General features: G+C 44.2%; 1 protein-coding gene across 11 annotated transcripts in view; it reads left to right on the top strand.

The window, feature by feature from the left end:
• NEXN (nexilin F-actin binding protein) overlaps positions 1–17,504 on the top strand; it is a 60,791-nt gene that overhangs the window by 35,844 nt on the left and 7,443 nt on the right. For 5 of the 11 annotated variants that reach the window (XM_077277194.1, XM_077277193.1, XM_077277192.1 and 2 more), the window contains 5 exons: positions 489–674; positions 3,758–3,946; positions 5,099–5,167; positions 6,233–6,430; positions 7,129–7,353. In XM_077277194.1, the coding sequence (XP_077133309.1) occupies positions 489–674; positions 3,758–3,946; positions 5,099–5,167; positions 6,233–6,430; positions 7,129–7,353 (867 nt within the window). The remainder of the gene's footprint in view (positions 1–488; positions 675–3,757; positions 3,947–5,098; positions 5,168–6,232; positions 6,431–7,128; positions 7,354–17,504) is intronic. The other 6 variants (XM_077277188.1, XM_077277195.1, XM_077277197.1 and 3 more) reach the window with 3 other exon arrangements.

Genomic DNA, 17,504 nt, shown 5'->3' with positions numbered 1-17,504 from the left:
CTGTAGATACCATGTGGTCATTGAGAAAGACGACAATCATGCCCAAAGGAGGTTACGGGCAGAATCTGAGGCTGGTCTGGGTGAAGCAATGGCTCGATGGATGATGATGTGCACATAAGAAGTATTGTATCCAGGACATGCTTGGTGCGCAGGTTGAATACTCTCCATTGCTAGTAATAATTTTAAGTTGTTATAATTTCTGTTGAAATATGGTTTATATAAACCACTGACTCACAAAAAAATCTTGAAATTTCTTGTAATAACAGGTTTTACGAACATTCCCCAGCACAAAACTTCCCTTATTTCTTTTTCCTTTTTCCATCCTAGTAATGTGAGGTGCGTGTATCATCCGCATGAATAGTACATGCAAGAACGTTAATTTACCATTTACACTCAGATACAAGTTTAATCCCATGCAAAAGTCACTTTAACTAAAGTTTCTTTCAAGATCAGAAAGAATTTAACTTGTCAGCTTCTATTTTCCAAAGGTCAGTGATGATGAAGACGACACCACAAATGCGCACAAAGAAGAAATCCGCCCCGGAAAACTGAAGTTGAGTTTTGAGGAGTTAGAAAAGCAGAGAAAAGAGGAGGAGAGGATGAGAGCAGAGGAGGAAGCGAGAAGGAGGATAGAAGAAGAGAAAAGAGCATTTGCGGAAGCCAGAAAGAGCATGGTAGTGTAGTGTTTGAGAACGTTCCTTCTGTGTTCCCCCATCTTGCATGAATTTCTTTTTTCCTCCGGGCAGGACGGCATTGCTATGTTAGAATAAGAATACACCTTCTAGGGACAGGCAAAATTCCTTGGTGAACGCAGTGAAACATTGGTTGGCTAAATGAATGAAAAGTAGGAACCCTTATCCTCAGATATCTAGAGAACCCAATCCAATGCATGGCAGTCCATGTGGATTGTAGAATACTGATCAGAACAGTAAGGCTATGTGCACACGCTGCGGATTTTGCTGCGGATCCGCAGCGGATTTGACACTGCGGATCCGCAGCAGTTTTCCCTAAGTTTACAGTACCATGTAAACCTATGGAAAACAAAAACCGCAGTGCACATGCTGCGGAAAATTCCGAGCGCAAACGCTGCGGAAAAAAAGAAGTAGCATGTCACTTCTTTCTGCGGATTCCGCAGCGGTTTTCAACCTGCACCAATAGGAAAGTGCAGTTGAAAACCCGCAGAGGAATCCGCAGAAGAAACCGCGTGAAAATCCGCAGTGAAAACCGCAGTGGTTTTGCACTGCGGATTTTAAAAATCCGCAGCAAAATCCGCAACGTGTGCACATACCCTTAAAGTCAGGAAAAGATCCGACATGAATATTTGCTCTAACTTCACATAAGGTGTTTATAGGATCCAGGAGCAACAATAGGTTCAATAATAAAGAAGGTTCTTTGGGACAGTAAAGAAGTATAGGAGATGAAGTAGACATTCTTAGGGTATGTGCACACGTTGCGGATTTGACACTGCGGATCTGCAGCTGCTTTCCATGCGTTTTACAGTAGCATGTCAACCTATGGAAAACAAAACCCGCTGTGCACATGCTGTGAACAATTCCGGGCAGAATTGCTGCGGTTTATTTTCTGCAGCATGTCAATTCTTTGTGCGGATTCCGGAGCGTTTTACACCTATTCCTTAGTAGGAATCCGCAGGTGTAAAAACGCAGGTGAAATCCGCACAAAAACTGCACTAAATCCGCAGGGCGTTTTACCTGCGGATTTTGCAGAATCCACGATGAAAAATCCGCAATGGAATCTGCAACGTGTGCACATACCCTTAGCTGTTTCACTTGTGGGTCAGGTGGCAAAAACTTTTGGTTTTAGTATAGAACATAAAGCAACATTTTAGATGCAGAGATTTTATTCATAAATCAGACATAACATTAAAACCTAATTGTGTATTACACCCTGAGCAGTATAATACACAAGCTGTGATGCTCTGTGTGTCTCGACAACTTTCTATCATAGCTGTGATGCTGTGTGTCCTGACACCGACTATCATAGCTGTGATGCTCTGTGTGTCCCGACACCTTTCTGTCATAGCTGTGATGCTCTGTGTCCCGACACCTTTCTGTCATAGCTGTGATGCTCTGTGTCCTGACACCTTTGTCATAGCTGTGATGCTCTGTGTCCTGACACCTTTGTCATAGCTGTGGTGCTCTGTGTCCTGACACCTTTCTCATAGCTGTGATGCTCTGTGTCCCGACACCTTTCTGTCATAGCTGTGGTGCTGTCCCGACATCTTTCCGTCATAGCTGTGATGCTCTGTGTCCCGACACCTTTCTGTCATAGCTGTGGTGCTTTCCCGAAATCTTTCTGTCATAGCTGTGATGCTCTGTGTGTCCTGACACCTTTCTATCATAGCTGTGATGCTCTGCGTGTCCCGACACCTTTCTGTCATAGCTGTGATGCTGTCCCGACACCTGTCATAGCTGCTATGCTGTCCTGACACCTTTGTCATAGCTGTGATGCGCTGCCTGCCCTGACTCCTTTCTACCATAGCTGTGATCCTACGTGTCCTGACACCTTCTATCATAGCTACTATGCTCTGCGTGTCCATACTCCTTTCTATCATAGCTGTGATGCTCTGCGTGTCCTGACACTTTTCTGTCATAGCTGTGATGCTGTCCTGACACCTGTCATAGCTGCTATGCTCTGTGTCCTGAAACCTTTGTCATAGCTGTGATGCTCTGTCTGCCCTGACTCCTTTCTACCATAGCTGTGATCCTACGTGTCCTGACACCTTCTATCATAGCTACTATGCTCTGCGTGTCCATACTCCTTTCTATCATAGCTGTGATGCTCTGCGTGTCCTGACACTTTTCTGTCATAGCTGTGATGCTCTGTGTGCTGATACAGTCTATCATAGTTGTGATGCTCTGTGTCCTAACACCTTTCTGTCACAGCTGTGATGCTCTGCGTGTCCTGACAACTTCTATCATAGCTACTATGCTCTGCGTGTCCGGACTCCTTTCTACCATAGCTGTGATGCTCTGTGTCCCGACACCTTTCTTTCATAGCGGTGATGCTCTGTGTCCCGACACCTTTCTATCATAGCTGTGATGCTTTGTGTCCTGACACTTTTCTGTCATAGCTGTGATGCTCTGCGTGTCCTGACACCGTCTATCATAGCTGTGATGCTGTGTCCAGACACCTTTCTGTCATAGCTGTGATGCTGTCCTGACACCTGTCATAGCTGCTATGCTCTGTGTCCTGAAACCTTTGTCATAGCTGTGATGCTCTGCCTGCCCTGACTCCTTTCTACCCTACCATAGCTGTGATCCTGCGTGTCCTGACACCTTCTATCATAGCTACTATGCTCTGCGTGCCCTGACTCCTTTCTACCATAGCTGTGATGCTGCGTGTCCTGACACGTTCAATCATAGCTACTATGCGCTGCGTGTTCTGACTCGTTTCTATCATAGCTGCATTGCTCTGTGGGTTCCTTGAGGTCTTCTCCTTCCAGGTGGTGCATGCTTTTCCTTGCATGAGTTTTGTCTGGGTTCTTCCCACAATCCAAAAGCATGGAAGGAGGAAATTATCCGGTGATCCCCTGTGGGGGCAGGGACAGAGCATACCCTGTGTGCCATACTCATATTTAGTGCTCATCTACAATGACTAAATTTTCCATGTGAGAAACTTCATGAATAACTGTGAAGAGTGTTTCCACCCTAGTGGTGCTGCGGTCAAGGAGTCCGGTGTCTTCGGGGCCTGATTATGGACACAAAACGGTTCTTAGACTCTTACTTTTGCCATGCAGGCTTCCAATGATGAAGATGAAGATGTGTATGAACTCCAAAAAGAAAATGTTACCCCTGGAAAACTGAAATTAAGCTTTGAAGAACTGGAAAAACAGAGACGAAAAGTAGAGCACAGAAGAGCGGAGGAGGAAGCGCGACGGAGGCTGGAGGAAGAGAGGAAGCAGTTTGCCGAGGCGAGGAAAAACATGGTAAGCTTTTAACCCCGTCCTTCAGAGTTCAGTCTGGAAAATGATGGAATAACTCTAGATGAAGATTCATCCTAAGAATTCTGACTCCTGTGATTAGCTGATTCAATGGGGCATAACTTTCCACTGAGTGTGATAGTCCTTTCGCTTTCTACCTAGCTCCCCTCCGTAATTTTGGCAGTGACTGAACCAGATACTGTAGCCTACTCCATTCAAATCAGTCAATGGGAGTGAGATGTAATACCAGGCACAGCCACTACAAGAAGTAGGCACTATACCAAGATGGGGTGTCGTACACTTTCAGGACAGGTGCTTGGAGAGCCAATTTGATAATGAAAGCCTACTTTAAAGGGGTTGTGTAGTACACAGATGGCCTATCTTTAGGATAGGTAATCAATACCTTATCAGTGGGAGTGCGACACCCGATCAGCTGTGGTTGGTTGCCGAGCTGCACAGCACAACCCCATCAACTGCATCATGGAAGTGGCAGAGTAGGTGAATCTGTAGTATCTTGCTTCCGCCTCCTGCAGTTAACAGAGCAGTGCTGTTGTGCTCGGAACCCAAGCACATCCAGCCGCCGCTGGCATAGAGAACAGCTCATCGGTGGGGAGGAGGATTCCCACCGATCTGGAATTGATACCCTACGCTAAGGATGGGCCATGAATATAAAAGTACTGGACATCCCCTTTAAGGATACGCTGTCAATGTTCTAATTCTCGAGAGCCCCTTTAACAAAAAGTGACAATTGATTCCGATCCTTAACTATGGGACTATTGTTAGTTTATAACCGGTTCCAAATACATTTCTTGATCTTTACTACTGATATTATCAGAATTTTTTTCCCTTGTTTATGGAAAGTTGTAAGACACGTACAGGGAGACCAAAATTTCTAATCTTCATCCCAGATAATTGCGTATTTTGGAAGTTAACTATGTTGACCGTCTGAGCATCGCATCTTCTTTGTAGCACGGAATTAAGATCGAGACTTGTGTGAAAAATTCCATGAAATGCAATAAGACCGGCATAAGGAATAGGTGATCATGGAGGATCTGCCACATGGCAGCCAATATCATTGATTGTTTTTCCATTGGTGACAGATTTGGAATCATTTTGTGTTATTGTCCAAAACAAACAATTTCCAAATTATTTTTTAAGAGCCCCGGCCAAGATTATATTCTTCAGGATATGGAGTATTCTCACCTGGACAGTTGTGACGCATGCAAAGTAAGATATGTTCAACTGAGGTCAACGTCTAATATTAACTCACTAATTTACATCATGTTCATCATTAACAAGTTCATATTAATATATTAAAATCCATTTTGCCTTCCCAAATGTTAAACAAAAACTCCAGTAAATGATTGGCGGCCTGTCCATTCATGCGAAGACGTTCCTTATGGGTTTTGTTACAATTTTAGTATTTCTTACTTGAACCATGATAACATTCTACAAAGGCTTTAACGGGGTTTTCTGTGGCTTTAATATTGACGACCCGTTTTCAGAATAAGGTCATTAATATGAAATTAGCGAGGGTCACCCATGCCGATCAGCTGATTGAAGGCGCAGCAGGACACCAGATGCGATACAGCGCCATCCGAACTGTGAATAGTTCTCCAAGATTGCTCCCATAACCGTGAATTAAAGAGAATTTCTCGGGCCATAGACTGCAGGGGAAGCTGGTAACTTAGGGCACTGAGCAGTAAGCAAAAAAAAGTTTAAAAAAATCCCTGCGTTCTTGATGTATTTTTATTAATGAGTAAATCGCAACGTTCCTTAATTTTACAAGCATTTTGGAAAATCATCCATCAAAAATTGTGAAAATCCATTTTCGAAGCAGATTCCTTCTACAATGTGCCGATCGTTGAAGTCCTGGCTCACTGTCCTAGTTTTGGTAAAACAGATTTGTATGTCCAATATAGGATAGTAGCGATCAGTCCCAATATTGCGGTGCCATAAGATGTCCTACAATACAAATTTCTGCATGGCGCTAAATATTTTGGCATCTACATTACGGTCACACGAGTTTACATGGGTGCAAAAGGACATGAACATTAGAAGAAAATTTCAGCTGGACTTTTTTTGCGATTAGTTTGCACATATTTACCCTGACAAGTGAGGTAGACGTAGCATTTATGGCATCTTATTGAACCCAACTACAGTAGGTATGTATGTGATAAATATTATAATTGACACAATGTGACACCGATGACTTCTTAAAGGACAGCTTTCTGTGGGGCAGATACCGGAGTTGTACAATTGATAAGGAGTTTACTTTTTTTCCCCCACCAGGAACCAGATGAAGAAGGATTGCCACTTAGCAAACCCACCTCTCAAGAGTCTCTTACCCCAGGCAAACTGGAAATCAATTTTGAAGAACTTCTCAAACAGAAAATGGAGGAAGAAAAGAGATTAAAAGAGGAAGAAAGGAAACAAAAGCTGGAACTGGAGAAACAAGAATTTGCACAGTTGCGACAGGAAATGGGAGAGGTGGGGAACATGAGAATTAATTTTTAGGGGAGACGTTTTAGAATTGCAACAAGGCATGAGTCATCAATATGAAATCGGTGGGGGTCCGATACCTGGGACCCTCCTCGATCATCACAGCTCCATATGCTAATTAGTGGCGGATATCAGTACTGCAGCTCAGATCACATTCACCTCAATGGAAACTGAAGTGCAGTACCAATGGCCAGTACTCGGTGTATGGAGCTGCGCTGTACCAGCTGTGTACACCGTGTCCTTTCAGTAGACAATGGACATGGTGCGAGATGCGTATCCGCAATCCTCCATACCTAGTCAGATATCATCAATGACAGCCCTCTCATATGATACATGCACTTAACACTGCTATTCCCCATCATGTACGGTCAAATTTCATATGGCTGTGGTTTCTAGAAAATTCATTGTTAACCTTGCTTTACCAAAATGTTATCCTCCGCATAGCCTGTAAATTATTATATGCCCATGCAAACGTGCCTCCACGTCTGCGGAAAACCAGATTCATTGTGCAACGCCATAGAAATAAATCACAGCTGGAAATTACGTGAAGGGAGGACGATTGTAAACGTTTCCAAAACAATTCAACTTTTTATTTTTTCTACTATAGTTTAGGAATATTTTAGCAACTTTTTCTCCAATAGGCAACGATCAGCTTCACTCATAACTTTATTTTTTATTTTTTGGAGAAGGAAGAAATAAATGAAAGTTATGAGGTTTTAAGCCGAGAATATGAAGAACTCATCAAGCTGAAAAGGACTGGATCCATCCAAGCCAAAAACTTGAAAAGTAAATTTGAGAAAATTGGAAAACTGTCAGAAGAGGAAATTCAGAGAAAAATCGAAGAGGAGAGGTTAAGGAGAAAAGCCGAGGACGAAGAGCTGAAGGAAAGGGAAGCAGAACATTTCCATGAGGTCAGATGTTCCTCGTTGTGAGTTGTACGAAGGATGCTTGTCTTGTATGATGGGATATGTAGGATGATTCACATTTACTGGCTCCGCGAGTTTTCTGCACTTTACTAACCTTCGCTATGTTCAGCTTTGCTTTTAGTAGTCCCACTAACCCTATTAAAGCCCAATGTCAACTTTTCGCTTTCTTTGCCAGCAGGTCCAGTTGAAAACCTGCCCAGAGATCCCATTTTCTCTAGTCCAATATTCCAAAAGAAACTAGCAAATTGTAGTGCATGGGTATTTCAACAAAACCTTTGCGATGGTCCCAGCGCATTTTAACCTCTTCCTGACACCGCACATACCTGTATGTCCAACATTGGACACAGGTGTACGGAGCCGGCTCAAAAACCAGGGCCGATCATACAGAAACTGCGTCAACTGTTACGCAGCCAGCACCTACAAAATAACAGCAGCGACTGCAGCTAGCACCCATCACCGCCATTTATAGCTCCCAGTCACCATCTTGGTGCCAAATTTTTAATTCCACTATATATTACAGCATCTCAGTAAATAGGACAAGTGATGCACCATTTGCAGGTTCAAAACCGCTAGGGTGACTTAAAAAAAATTGTCAAAAGTGGTACAGCCAATCACACCCGACTAATTTATTGTAGTTTATGCCACAAGAAGCAAAAATTCAAAAAGAAACGTTAGAGTACATTTCTGGCGGAGGCGAGGTTGAACGATGCACCAAATTTATAATGACACACACATCTCCTATGTACTAGAGTGCAGTTTATCAAGACTGCCCCAATTCATCAAGAATAGCGTTTTCACACCAAATATTCTCCGTAATTGTACTCACCCGGCAGATCATGTTCCCAGGTCATTTTTGACTTGACAATGAATGCCACAAAAATGAAACCTAAACTAAATGGTAGAATTACTTTTTATGTTTTTTTAATCCAATGAGTACGATCTTTCAAAACTACATTTCTTCGAATGGCTATATTGACGTAAATATATAAAAAAAGTCTTAGCAATTGGAATAAGGATAGGAAAACACATGAAAGCAAAAAAGGGAAATTAGACTTACTGGTAATTCCATTTCCAGGTAGTCCCTCAGGACAGCACCATGGAGGACGTCCTTCCTTGACCTATAGCGGGACAGGATCATAGAGAGGTTAAAAGGACCCTCCCACCTCCACCCTTCAGTGTTCTTTCAAAGTACCACCGAAGGATGGAAATAAATGGTCTAAACGTGCCCTTACAAACATGTCTGTAATAACCATGAAACTGCTTCATCTTAATTTCGAGCCATGGTGACCCGAAGGACGAACGATCTGCCGGTAGATTAATCCCGAACAATCCTAAAACAGAAACATAAGGGAGGGAACTATGGGTGCTGTCCTGAGGGACTACCTGGAAATGGAATTACCGGTAAGTCTAATTTCCCTTTTTCCATTACGTCCCTCAGGACAGCACCATGGAGAATACCAAAGTAACTCTCCCAGGGTGGGTACAGAAGCCCAGGAATCAAAGTCCCAGGCAAAAACCAGACTAAATATATAAAGGATCTGAAAGATCAGAAAAACCATAGATATCTAAAGAGATCCGCAAAGAAAATCACCGTAGTGAGTGCCTGGTATACATCTATAATGGCCAATTTCAGGATGAATGTGGTAAATGAAATAAGCATCAGGAGCAGAGAGTGAGATTCACCCATTGTACCCCAATACCAATAATGAACCACAGCAAGTTATTTATTGTGATAGATACTTATAGACATCGCAGCCCCCGAATAGGGTTAGAGAACCTTATTGCCCAGCAAAATATGGTGAAAGTCACAGCCACCACACAATGAGGACTGTACCGACCAATAATAAGCTGCATGTGCTTATAACAGGACTGTTCCTTCATCGGACCTTCTGGGCTCAGGTTAAGCCTTGGTTACAGACCAGCTTACCATACTACAAGGAGACCTGCAGGACAGAGGCCCTGGACTGCGGGAAGATCAAACCAATAACAGTTAGTACATGGATAATGGCACAGCATTGGGATGTACGCACAGTACTCATCCAGGAGATCACGTCTATTCCAAATCCTTAGATGTCTAACCCCAAGTAAGGGTTATATATTATTGAAACTAAGGAATACACCATCCGGCAGGTAATATCTCCTGCCATTACCAACGTCGGGCTTCTCATTAGAAGCGCTGAAAGAGAAACGTGGATCATCACTCCTGTTTTACTGATGTTAGACACAGGGAGTCTGGACTCTGAATCAATGAAGGTGGTGGTGCTAGTAAAAATCTTCCGACACTTGAAATTATTCGGAACTGCATTTATACGAGTCATTAGTCCAGACATTATAATCTTATTTGTCCATATATGCATATTACGCTCATACATATCCCAAGAGGCAATCTTCTCAAGGATCTTTATACACTCAGACTGCCACTGTGGGAGTAACCATATTCCCTGGCTAGAGAAAAAGTAGGTTTCTTCCTCATTACGGAGGGAGATTATCTACTGTGAGGAGTGAGACTATGGGGTCTTAACAGTAAAGGCCCCGTCTCACATAGCGAGATCGCTAGCGAGATCGCTGCTGAGTCACAAGTTTTGTGACGCAACAGCGACCTCAGTAGCGATCTCGCTATGTGTGACACGTACCAGCGATCAGGCCCCTGCTGTGAGATCGCTGGTCGTGTCGGAATGGCCTGGACCTTTTTTTGGTCGTTGAGGCCCCGCTGACATCGCTGAATCGGTGTGTGTGACACCGATCCAGCGATGTCTTCACTGGTAACCAGGGTAAACATCGGGTTACTAAGCGCAGGGCCGCGCTTAGTAACCCGATGTTTACCCTGGTTACCAGCGTAAATGTAAAAAAAACCAAACAGTACATACTCACCATCTGATGTCCGTCAGGTCCCTTGCCGTCTGCTTCCCACACTGACTGAGCGCCGCAAAGTGAAAGTGAAAGTACAGCACAGCGGTGACGTCACCGCTGCGCTCTGCTCTCACTGTACGGCGGCACTCAGTCAGAGCAGGAAGCAGACGGCAAGGGACCTGACGGACATCAGATGGTGAGTATGTACTGTTTGTTTTTTTTGGTAACCAGGGTAAACATCGGGTTACTAAGCGCGTCCCTGCGCTTAGTAACCCGATGTTTACCCTGGTTACCCGGGTGCTGCAGGGGGACTTCGGCATCGTTGAAGACAGTTTCAACGATGCCGAAGTCGTTCCCCTGATCGTTGGTCGCTGGAGAGAGCTGTCTGTGTGACAGCTCCCCAGCGACCACACAACGACTTACCAACGATCACGGCCAGGTCGTATCGCTGGTCTTGATCGTTGGTAAATCGCTATGTGTGACGGGGCCTTAAGAGCCCTGGATACAGTTTAGTTTATCTTAGGAGCCGTGACTGCTGTAAGAGCCGCGAGTATGGGATCCTCTGCCACTCGACACAGTGCTGCTGCTTCACCACAAGGTACAAAAGGCAGTGCTGATGTCCCTGGAAAACAAACCGCAACAGACTTATGGGACAAGAAACTGGCTGTCTATCTGATTGCTGAATGTGGAGTTTGGGAAGGATTAATAATAACAACAACAATAAACTTCCATCCATATAGTGTCCACATATTCCGCAGCGCTTTACAGTTTGACAGTCTCAAACACAACAGTCATAAGTAACAACCATATAATAATTAAAACAAAATAAACCTACCTTGCTCCTGAGAGCTTACACTCTACAATGAGGCAGGGAAGATACAAAGTACAGGTGTGTATCAACAATGTTTTATTTACAATGATGGCACAGCCATCTTCAGGGGGTGGGGGATAGATGGAGATAGTGAATGGGCTACACACACACAAACATAAAATGAATGACTAGGGAACGTGATAGGCCGCTCTGAACAAACATGTCTTAAGGGAGCGCCCAAAACTATGCAAATTTTAGATAGTCCTAATATCTTAGGGCAAAGCATTCCAAGGCTAAAGGAGTCCCTTCTTTCAACTCGTGGGATTTTCCGCTCCCAGGACAGTAGTATGTCCTTTTATAGGATGAATCAAAACGACGTATGTCATCTTTTAAAGCTAATTATGTAATAGACTTGCCTTTAGCACTCAAAGTAGAATCTACCTGAGAGATCTGTTCCAAACAGAAGAAATGCAGATTTTACTAAGCCAATTCAAGCCTGTTTGCTTGACTAAGCCCTGTTGTAAAGAATGAAGTAGCAGAACCTAATCTGGGTCCAAAACACAAGGACTCCATATGCAGAGTTGAGGCCCAAGACAAAAATGTGAAGTGGTAGGCCAATGATACAATGTGCGGCCACACAACAAGGCACGGGACAGAAGGTCTGACCCAGTGGCTCACAGCCAGAGGCGAAAAAGGCACCAAGCCCGACACACTAATAATACCCCCCTGAGGCAAAGGGCACCGAAACCATATGATGCAATATGATGCATATAGGAACTATGAAGCAATATAATGCAATATGATGTCCAAAGGCACTATTAGTCTGATACAATATGATGCAATATGATGCACATAGGAATAATGAAGCAGTATGATGCAATATGATGCATGAAGTAACTATGAAGCGCTATGGTGCATATAGGAACAATGAAGCACTCTGATGCATATAGGAGCTATGAAGCAATATGCTGTAATATAATGCTCAAAGGCAATATGAAGCACTATGATGCATATATGAACCTTGAAGCAATATGATGCATAAAGGCAATATGAGCACTATGATGCATATAGGAACCATGAAGCAGTATGATGCAATATGATACATGAAGTCACTATAAAGCGCTATGATGCATATAGGAACCATGAAGCATTATGATGCAATAAGATGCAGTAAGGCAATATGAAGCACTTGATGCATAAAGGAACCATGATGCAATATGATGCACAAAGGCAATATGAAGCACTATGATGCATATAGGAATAATGAAGCACTATGATGCATATAGGAACCATGAAGCAATACAATGCAATGTGATACATGAAGCAACTTATGAAGCGCTATGATGCATATAGGAACTATGAAGCAATCTGATGCACAAAGGCAATATGAAACAGTATGATGCCACAGAGGCACTCAATATGATGCATAGAGGCACTATGATGCAGTATCATGCATAGAGGCACTCAATATGATGCATAGAGGTACTATATTGCAGTATGATGCACGGAGGCACTCAATATGATACATAGAAGCACTATGATGCAGTATCATGCACAGAGGCACTCAATATGATGCGTAGAGGTACAATGATGCAGTATCATGCACAGAGGCACTCAATATGATGCATGGAGGTACTATAATGCAGTATGATGCACGGAGGCACGCAATGTGATGCATAAGCAGTGTGATGCAGTATTATGTACGGAGGCACTCAATATGATGCATAGAGGCACTATGATGCAGTATCATGCATAGAGGCACTATGATGCAGTATTATGCACGGAGGCACTCAATATGATGCATAGAGGCACTATGATGCAGTATTATGCACGGAGGCACTCAATATGATGCATAGAGGCACTATGATGCAGTATTATGCACGGAGGCACTCAATCTGATGCATAGAGGCACTATGATGCAGTATTATGCACGGAGGCACTCAATATAATGCATGGAGGCGCTATGATGCAGTATTATGCACGGAGGCACTCAATATGATGCATAGAGGCACTATGATGCAGTATTATGCACGGAGGCACTCAATCTGATGCATAGAAGAAGTATGACTTACACTTTTAAGCAAAAGAGCCATCTATCAGAGTTCCAGATAAATCTCCACTCTGAACAGTACATCTCATTTGTCAGACTGACTCCACCCGAAGGCTAATTAATGAGCAGCAGCTGGAGGGCAGTCTTCATGGAGACAATGTGTTGAATTAACACCTTGTGATCTCTTATGGGCGGAGTAGTTAGGTTGCAAAGAAAAGTGAAAAACTTGCATATTGAACCAGAAAATGGAAAGCATGCTTCCAAAAAGTCACTCTGAAGCCCAATCATAAGGCTCTGTGCAGACAAGACCTGCAACTAACTGAAGTCCATTCATGAGATGTAGCCTGGACATATGGCCCAACCATAGCCTAGAGGTCCAAGGCCTAGCTGTAAATGGGTTCCAGGTACAGCTTTGGCACAAAGGCATGAGACTAGAGTCAGCCCAGACCATCAATGCAACATTAAACCATGCACTCACCTGTGCTGGCTCCTTACCTGCTAGAAGACAGGGGGAGCTGGTAACGCCGAGAGCCTACCATGGAAGGAAGCAGTGTCCCGTCAGGAATGCTGCATTACTGCCTGTGCCCCTTTCTGGGTTCCTTCGAAGAACGCACGCCGATCCTATGTGCCGGCGTCCCTTTCTGACGTTACCAGAAGCACGATGGACTTTACCACACAACTTTCGGGAGTAGCGGTGTTTTGCAGGTTGGCGTCCGAGCCGAGAGCCCCCCACCGGGAGGAAGCAGCTCTATCCAGGAGCCCGTCCGCTCAACTGGTCTCTGGGGCTGAGGGACTCCCCACCGGGGAGTTTCCACCCTGGGCTACTTGACAGGGGGAAGGATTGGACCTGCCGCACGATCCCCCTAAGCCCATTGCACAGGCTGACTGTTGGCCGAGGAACCTCTCAAAGAGGAGAGCGTTGTTTGCGCCGCACAACGGGTGCAGCGGATGCTGTTTTTCCACGCATCCGCTGCCCCATTGTGAGGTGCGGGGAGGTGGGGGCAGAGTTCCGGCCGCGCATGCGCGGTCGAAAATGGCGCCCCGTCGGCCGCAAAAAACGTTACATGTAACTTTTTTGCAGCCGACGGTCCGCCACAACACGGCGCAACCGTCGCACGACGGTTGCGACGTGTGGCAAAGCGTCGCAATGCGACGCTAAGGCCGGCGTCACACTCAGCGTAAGACAATACGGTCCATTTTTTACGGCCGTAATACGGCCGTAATACGGAGAAATGTTCCCAAAATAGTGATCCGTATGTCCTCCGTAGGCAGGGTGTGTCAGCGTATTTTGCGCATGGCATCCTCCGTATGTAATCCGTATGGCATCCGTACTGCGATATTTTCTCGCAGGCTTGCAAAACCGACATCTAATGGATATATGTGCTCAAATGTCCGTTAAAACATATATACAGTATATATATATATATATATATATATATATATATATATATATATATGTATGTATGTAATTGAGACACACATATATATATTATGTATTTATATTTAATTCAGCGCGATATATGTGAAAAGCCGGTAATTCAATTGCCGGCTTTTCATTTCTCCTGCCTAAACCCGACATGATATGAGACATGGTTTACATACGGTAAACCATCTCATATCCCCTTTTTTTTGCATATTCCACACTACTATTGTTAGTAGTGTGTATGTGCAAAATTTGGGCGCTGTAGCTGCTAAAATAAAGGGTTAAATGGTGGAAAAAATTGGCGTGGGCTCCCGCGCAATTTTCTCCGCCAGAGTGGTAAAGCCAGTGACTGAGGGCAGATATTAATAGCCTAGAGAGGGTCCATGGTTATTGGCCCCCCCCTGGCTACAAACATCTGCCCCCAGCCACCCCAGAAAAGGCACATCTGGAAGATGCGCCTATTCTGGCACTTGGCCACTCTCTTCCCACTCCCGTGTAGCGGTGGGATATGGGGTAATGAAGGGTTAATGTCACCTTGCTAATGTAAGGTGACATTAAGCCAGATTAATAATGGAGAGTCGTCAATTATGACACCTATCCATTATTAATCCAATTGTCTGAAAGGGTTAAAAGACACACACACACGTTATTAAAAAGTATTTTAATGAAATAAACACACCGGTTGTTTTAGTATTTTATTGCTCTCTCAATCCATCCGGAAGACCCTCGCTTGGCAAAATAATAAACCAACAATATACATACCTTCGGATGAACTGTCAGGTCCCACGAAGTAAATCCATCTGAAGGGGTTAAATCATTTTACAGCCAGGAGCTGCGCTAAAGCACTCGCTCGTGGTTGTAAAAACCCCGGGTGCTGAAAGGAAAGCAGGGTGATCTGTACTTACATTGAGTCGCGGTGAGGCGCCCTCTGCTGGATGAACTCATATGAACTCGAGCGTGGGAACTTTTCCAAGACTGCAGTTCATGAGAACATCCACCAGAGGGCGCCTCGCCGCAACTCAATGTAAGTACAGATCACCCTGCTTTCCTTTCAGCACCCCGGGTTTTTACAACCACCAGCAAGTGCATTAGCACAGCTCCTGGCTGTAAAATGATTTAACCCCTTCAGATGGATTTACTTCGTGGGACCTGACAGTTCATCCGAAGGTATGTATATTGTTGGTTTATTATTTTGCCAAGCGAGGGTCTTCCGGATGGATTGAAAGAGCAATAAAATACTAAAACAACCTGTTTATTTCATTAAAATACTTTTTAATAATGTGTGTTTTATTATCCATTTAGTACTGTTGGATTAATAATGGATAGGTGTCATAATTGACGCCTCTCCATTATTAATCTGGCTTAATGTCACCTTACAATAGCAAGGTGACATTAACCCTTCATTACCCCATATCCCACCGCTACACAGGAGTGGGAAGAGAGTGGCCAAGTGCCAGAATAGGCGCATCTTCCAGATGTGCCTTTTCTGGAGTGGCTGGGGGCAGATGTTTTTAGCCAGGGGGATGCCAATAACCATGGACCCTCTCCTGGCTATTAATATCTGCCCTCAGTCACTGGCTTTACCACTCTGGCGGAGAAAATTGCGCGGGAGCCCACGCCAATTTTTTCAGCGATTTAACCCTTTATTTTAGCAGCTACAGCGCCCAAATTTTGCACATACACACTACTAACATTAGTAGTGTAGAATATGCAAAAAAAAAAGGGGATATGAGATGATTTACTGTATGACTGTATGTAAACCATGTCTCATATCCTGTCGGGTTGGGGAAGGAGAAATGAAAAGCCGGCAATTGAATTACCGGCTTTTCACTAACACTGGTGCGTATTTCTCGCAAGTCACACTGCTGGTCCGTGTGGAATCCGTATTTTTCTCGCCCCCATAGACTTTCATTGGCGTATTATTTGCGCAATACGCTGACAAACGCAGCATGCTGCGATTTTGTACGGCCGTAGAAAGCCATATAATACGGATCCGTAATATACGGCTGATAGGACCAGACCCATTGAGAATAATTGTGCCGTTTGTTTGGCGAGTTTTACGGACGTATTTTCTGCGCTCTTACGTCCGTAAAACTCGCTAGTGTGACGCCGGCCTAATGCTAATCAATGGTGAAAAAACGCATCCTGCAAGCACTTTTGCAGGATGCGTTTTTGCAACCAAACGACACATAGCGACGTGCAGTGCACGACGCTAGTGTGAAAGAAGCCTTAGGGGTCGGCCACGGACCACTTGATAGGGGGAAGAGAATCCACAGGCTATCTTCGCTCTAGGAGCAACCTCTCATACGTCCGTCCCTGTAGGGACAGGAAAAAACACTGGAGGGTGGAGGTGGGAGGGTCCTTTTAACCTCTGTGACCCTGTCCCGCTATAGGTCAAGGAAGGACGTCCTCCAAGGTGCTGTCCTGAGGGACGTAATGGAAAAAAGAGCTTGTCAAGAAGGGGTTTTAAGGGTATGTGCACACGATGCGGAAAACGCTGCGCATCCGCAGCAGTTTCCCATGAGCTTACAGTTCAATGTAAACCTATGGGAAACAAAAAACGCTGTGCACATGCTGCGGAAACGCAGCTGTTTACATTCCGCAGCATGTCATTTCTTTCTGCGGATTCCACAGCGGTTTTACAGCTGCCCCTATGGAAAACCGCAGTTATAAAACCGCAGAAAAACCGCGGTAAATCCACAGCGGTTTTGCACTGTGGATTTATCAAATACGCTGCTGAAAAATCCGCAGTGGACTAGAATACGTGTGCACATAGCCTAAGAGTGCATGTGGCTTAGGAAAAGGGGCGGCTGCATGACATGACATACAGTACAGACCAAAAGTTTGGACACACCTCCTCATTTAAAGATTTTTCTGTATTTTCCTATGAAAATTGTACATTCACACTGAAAGCATCAAAACTATGAATTAACACATGTGGAATTATATACTTAACAAAAAAGTGTGAAACAACTGAAATTATGTCTTATATTCTAGGTTCT

The sequence above is a fragment of the Ranitomeya variabilis genome, chromosome 8 (assembly GCF_051348905.1).
Source record: "Ranitomeya variabilis isolate aRanVar5 chromosome 8, aRanVar5.hap1, whole genome shotgun sequence".
Classification (NCBI taxonomy): domain Eukaryota; kingdom Metazoa; phylum Chordata; class Amphibia; order Anura; family Dendrobatidae; genus Ranitomeya; species Ranitomeya variabilis.
This window is presented reverse-complemented; position numbering and strand designations above follow the sequence as displayed.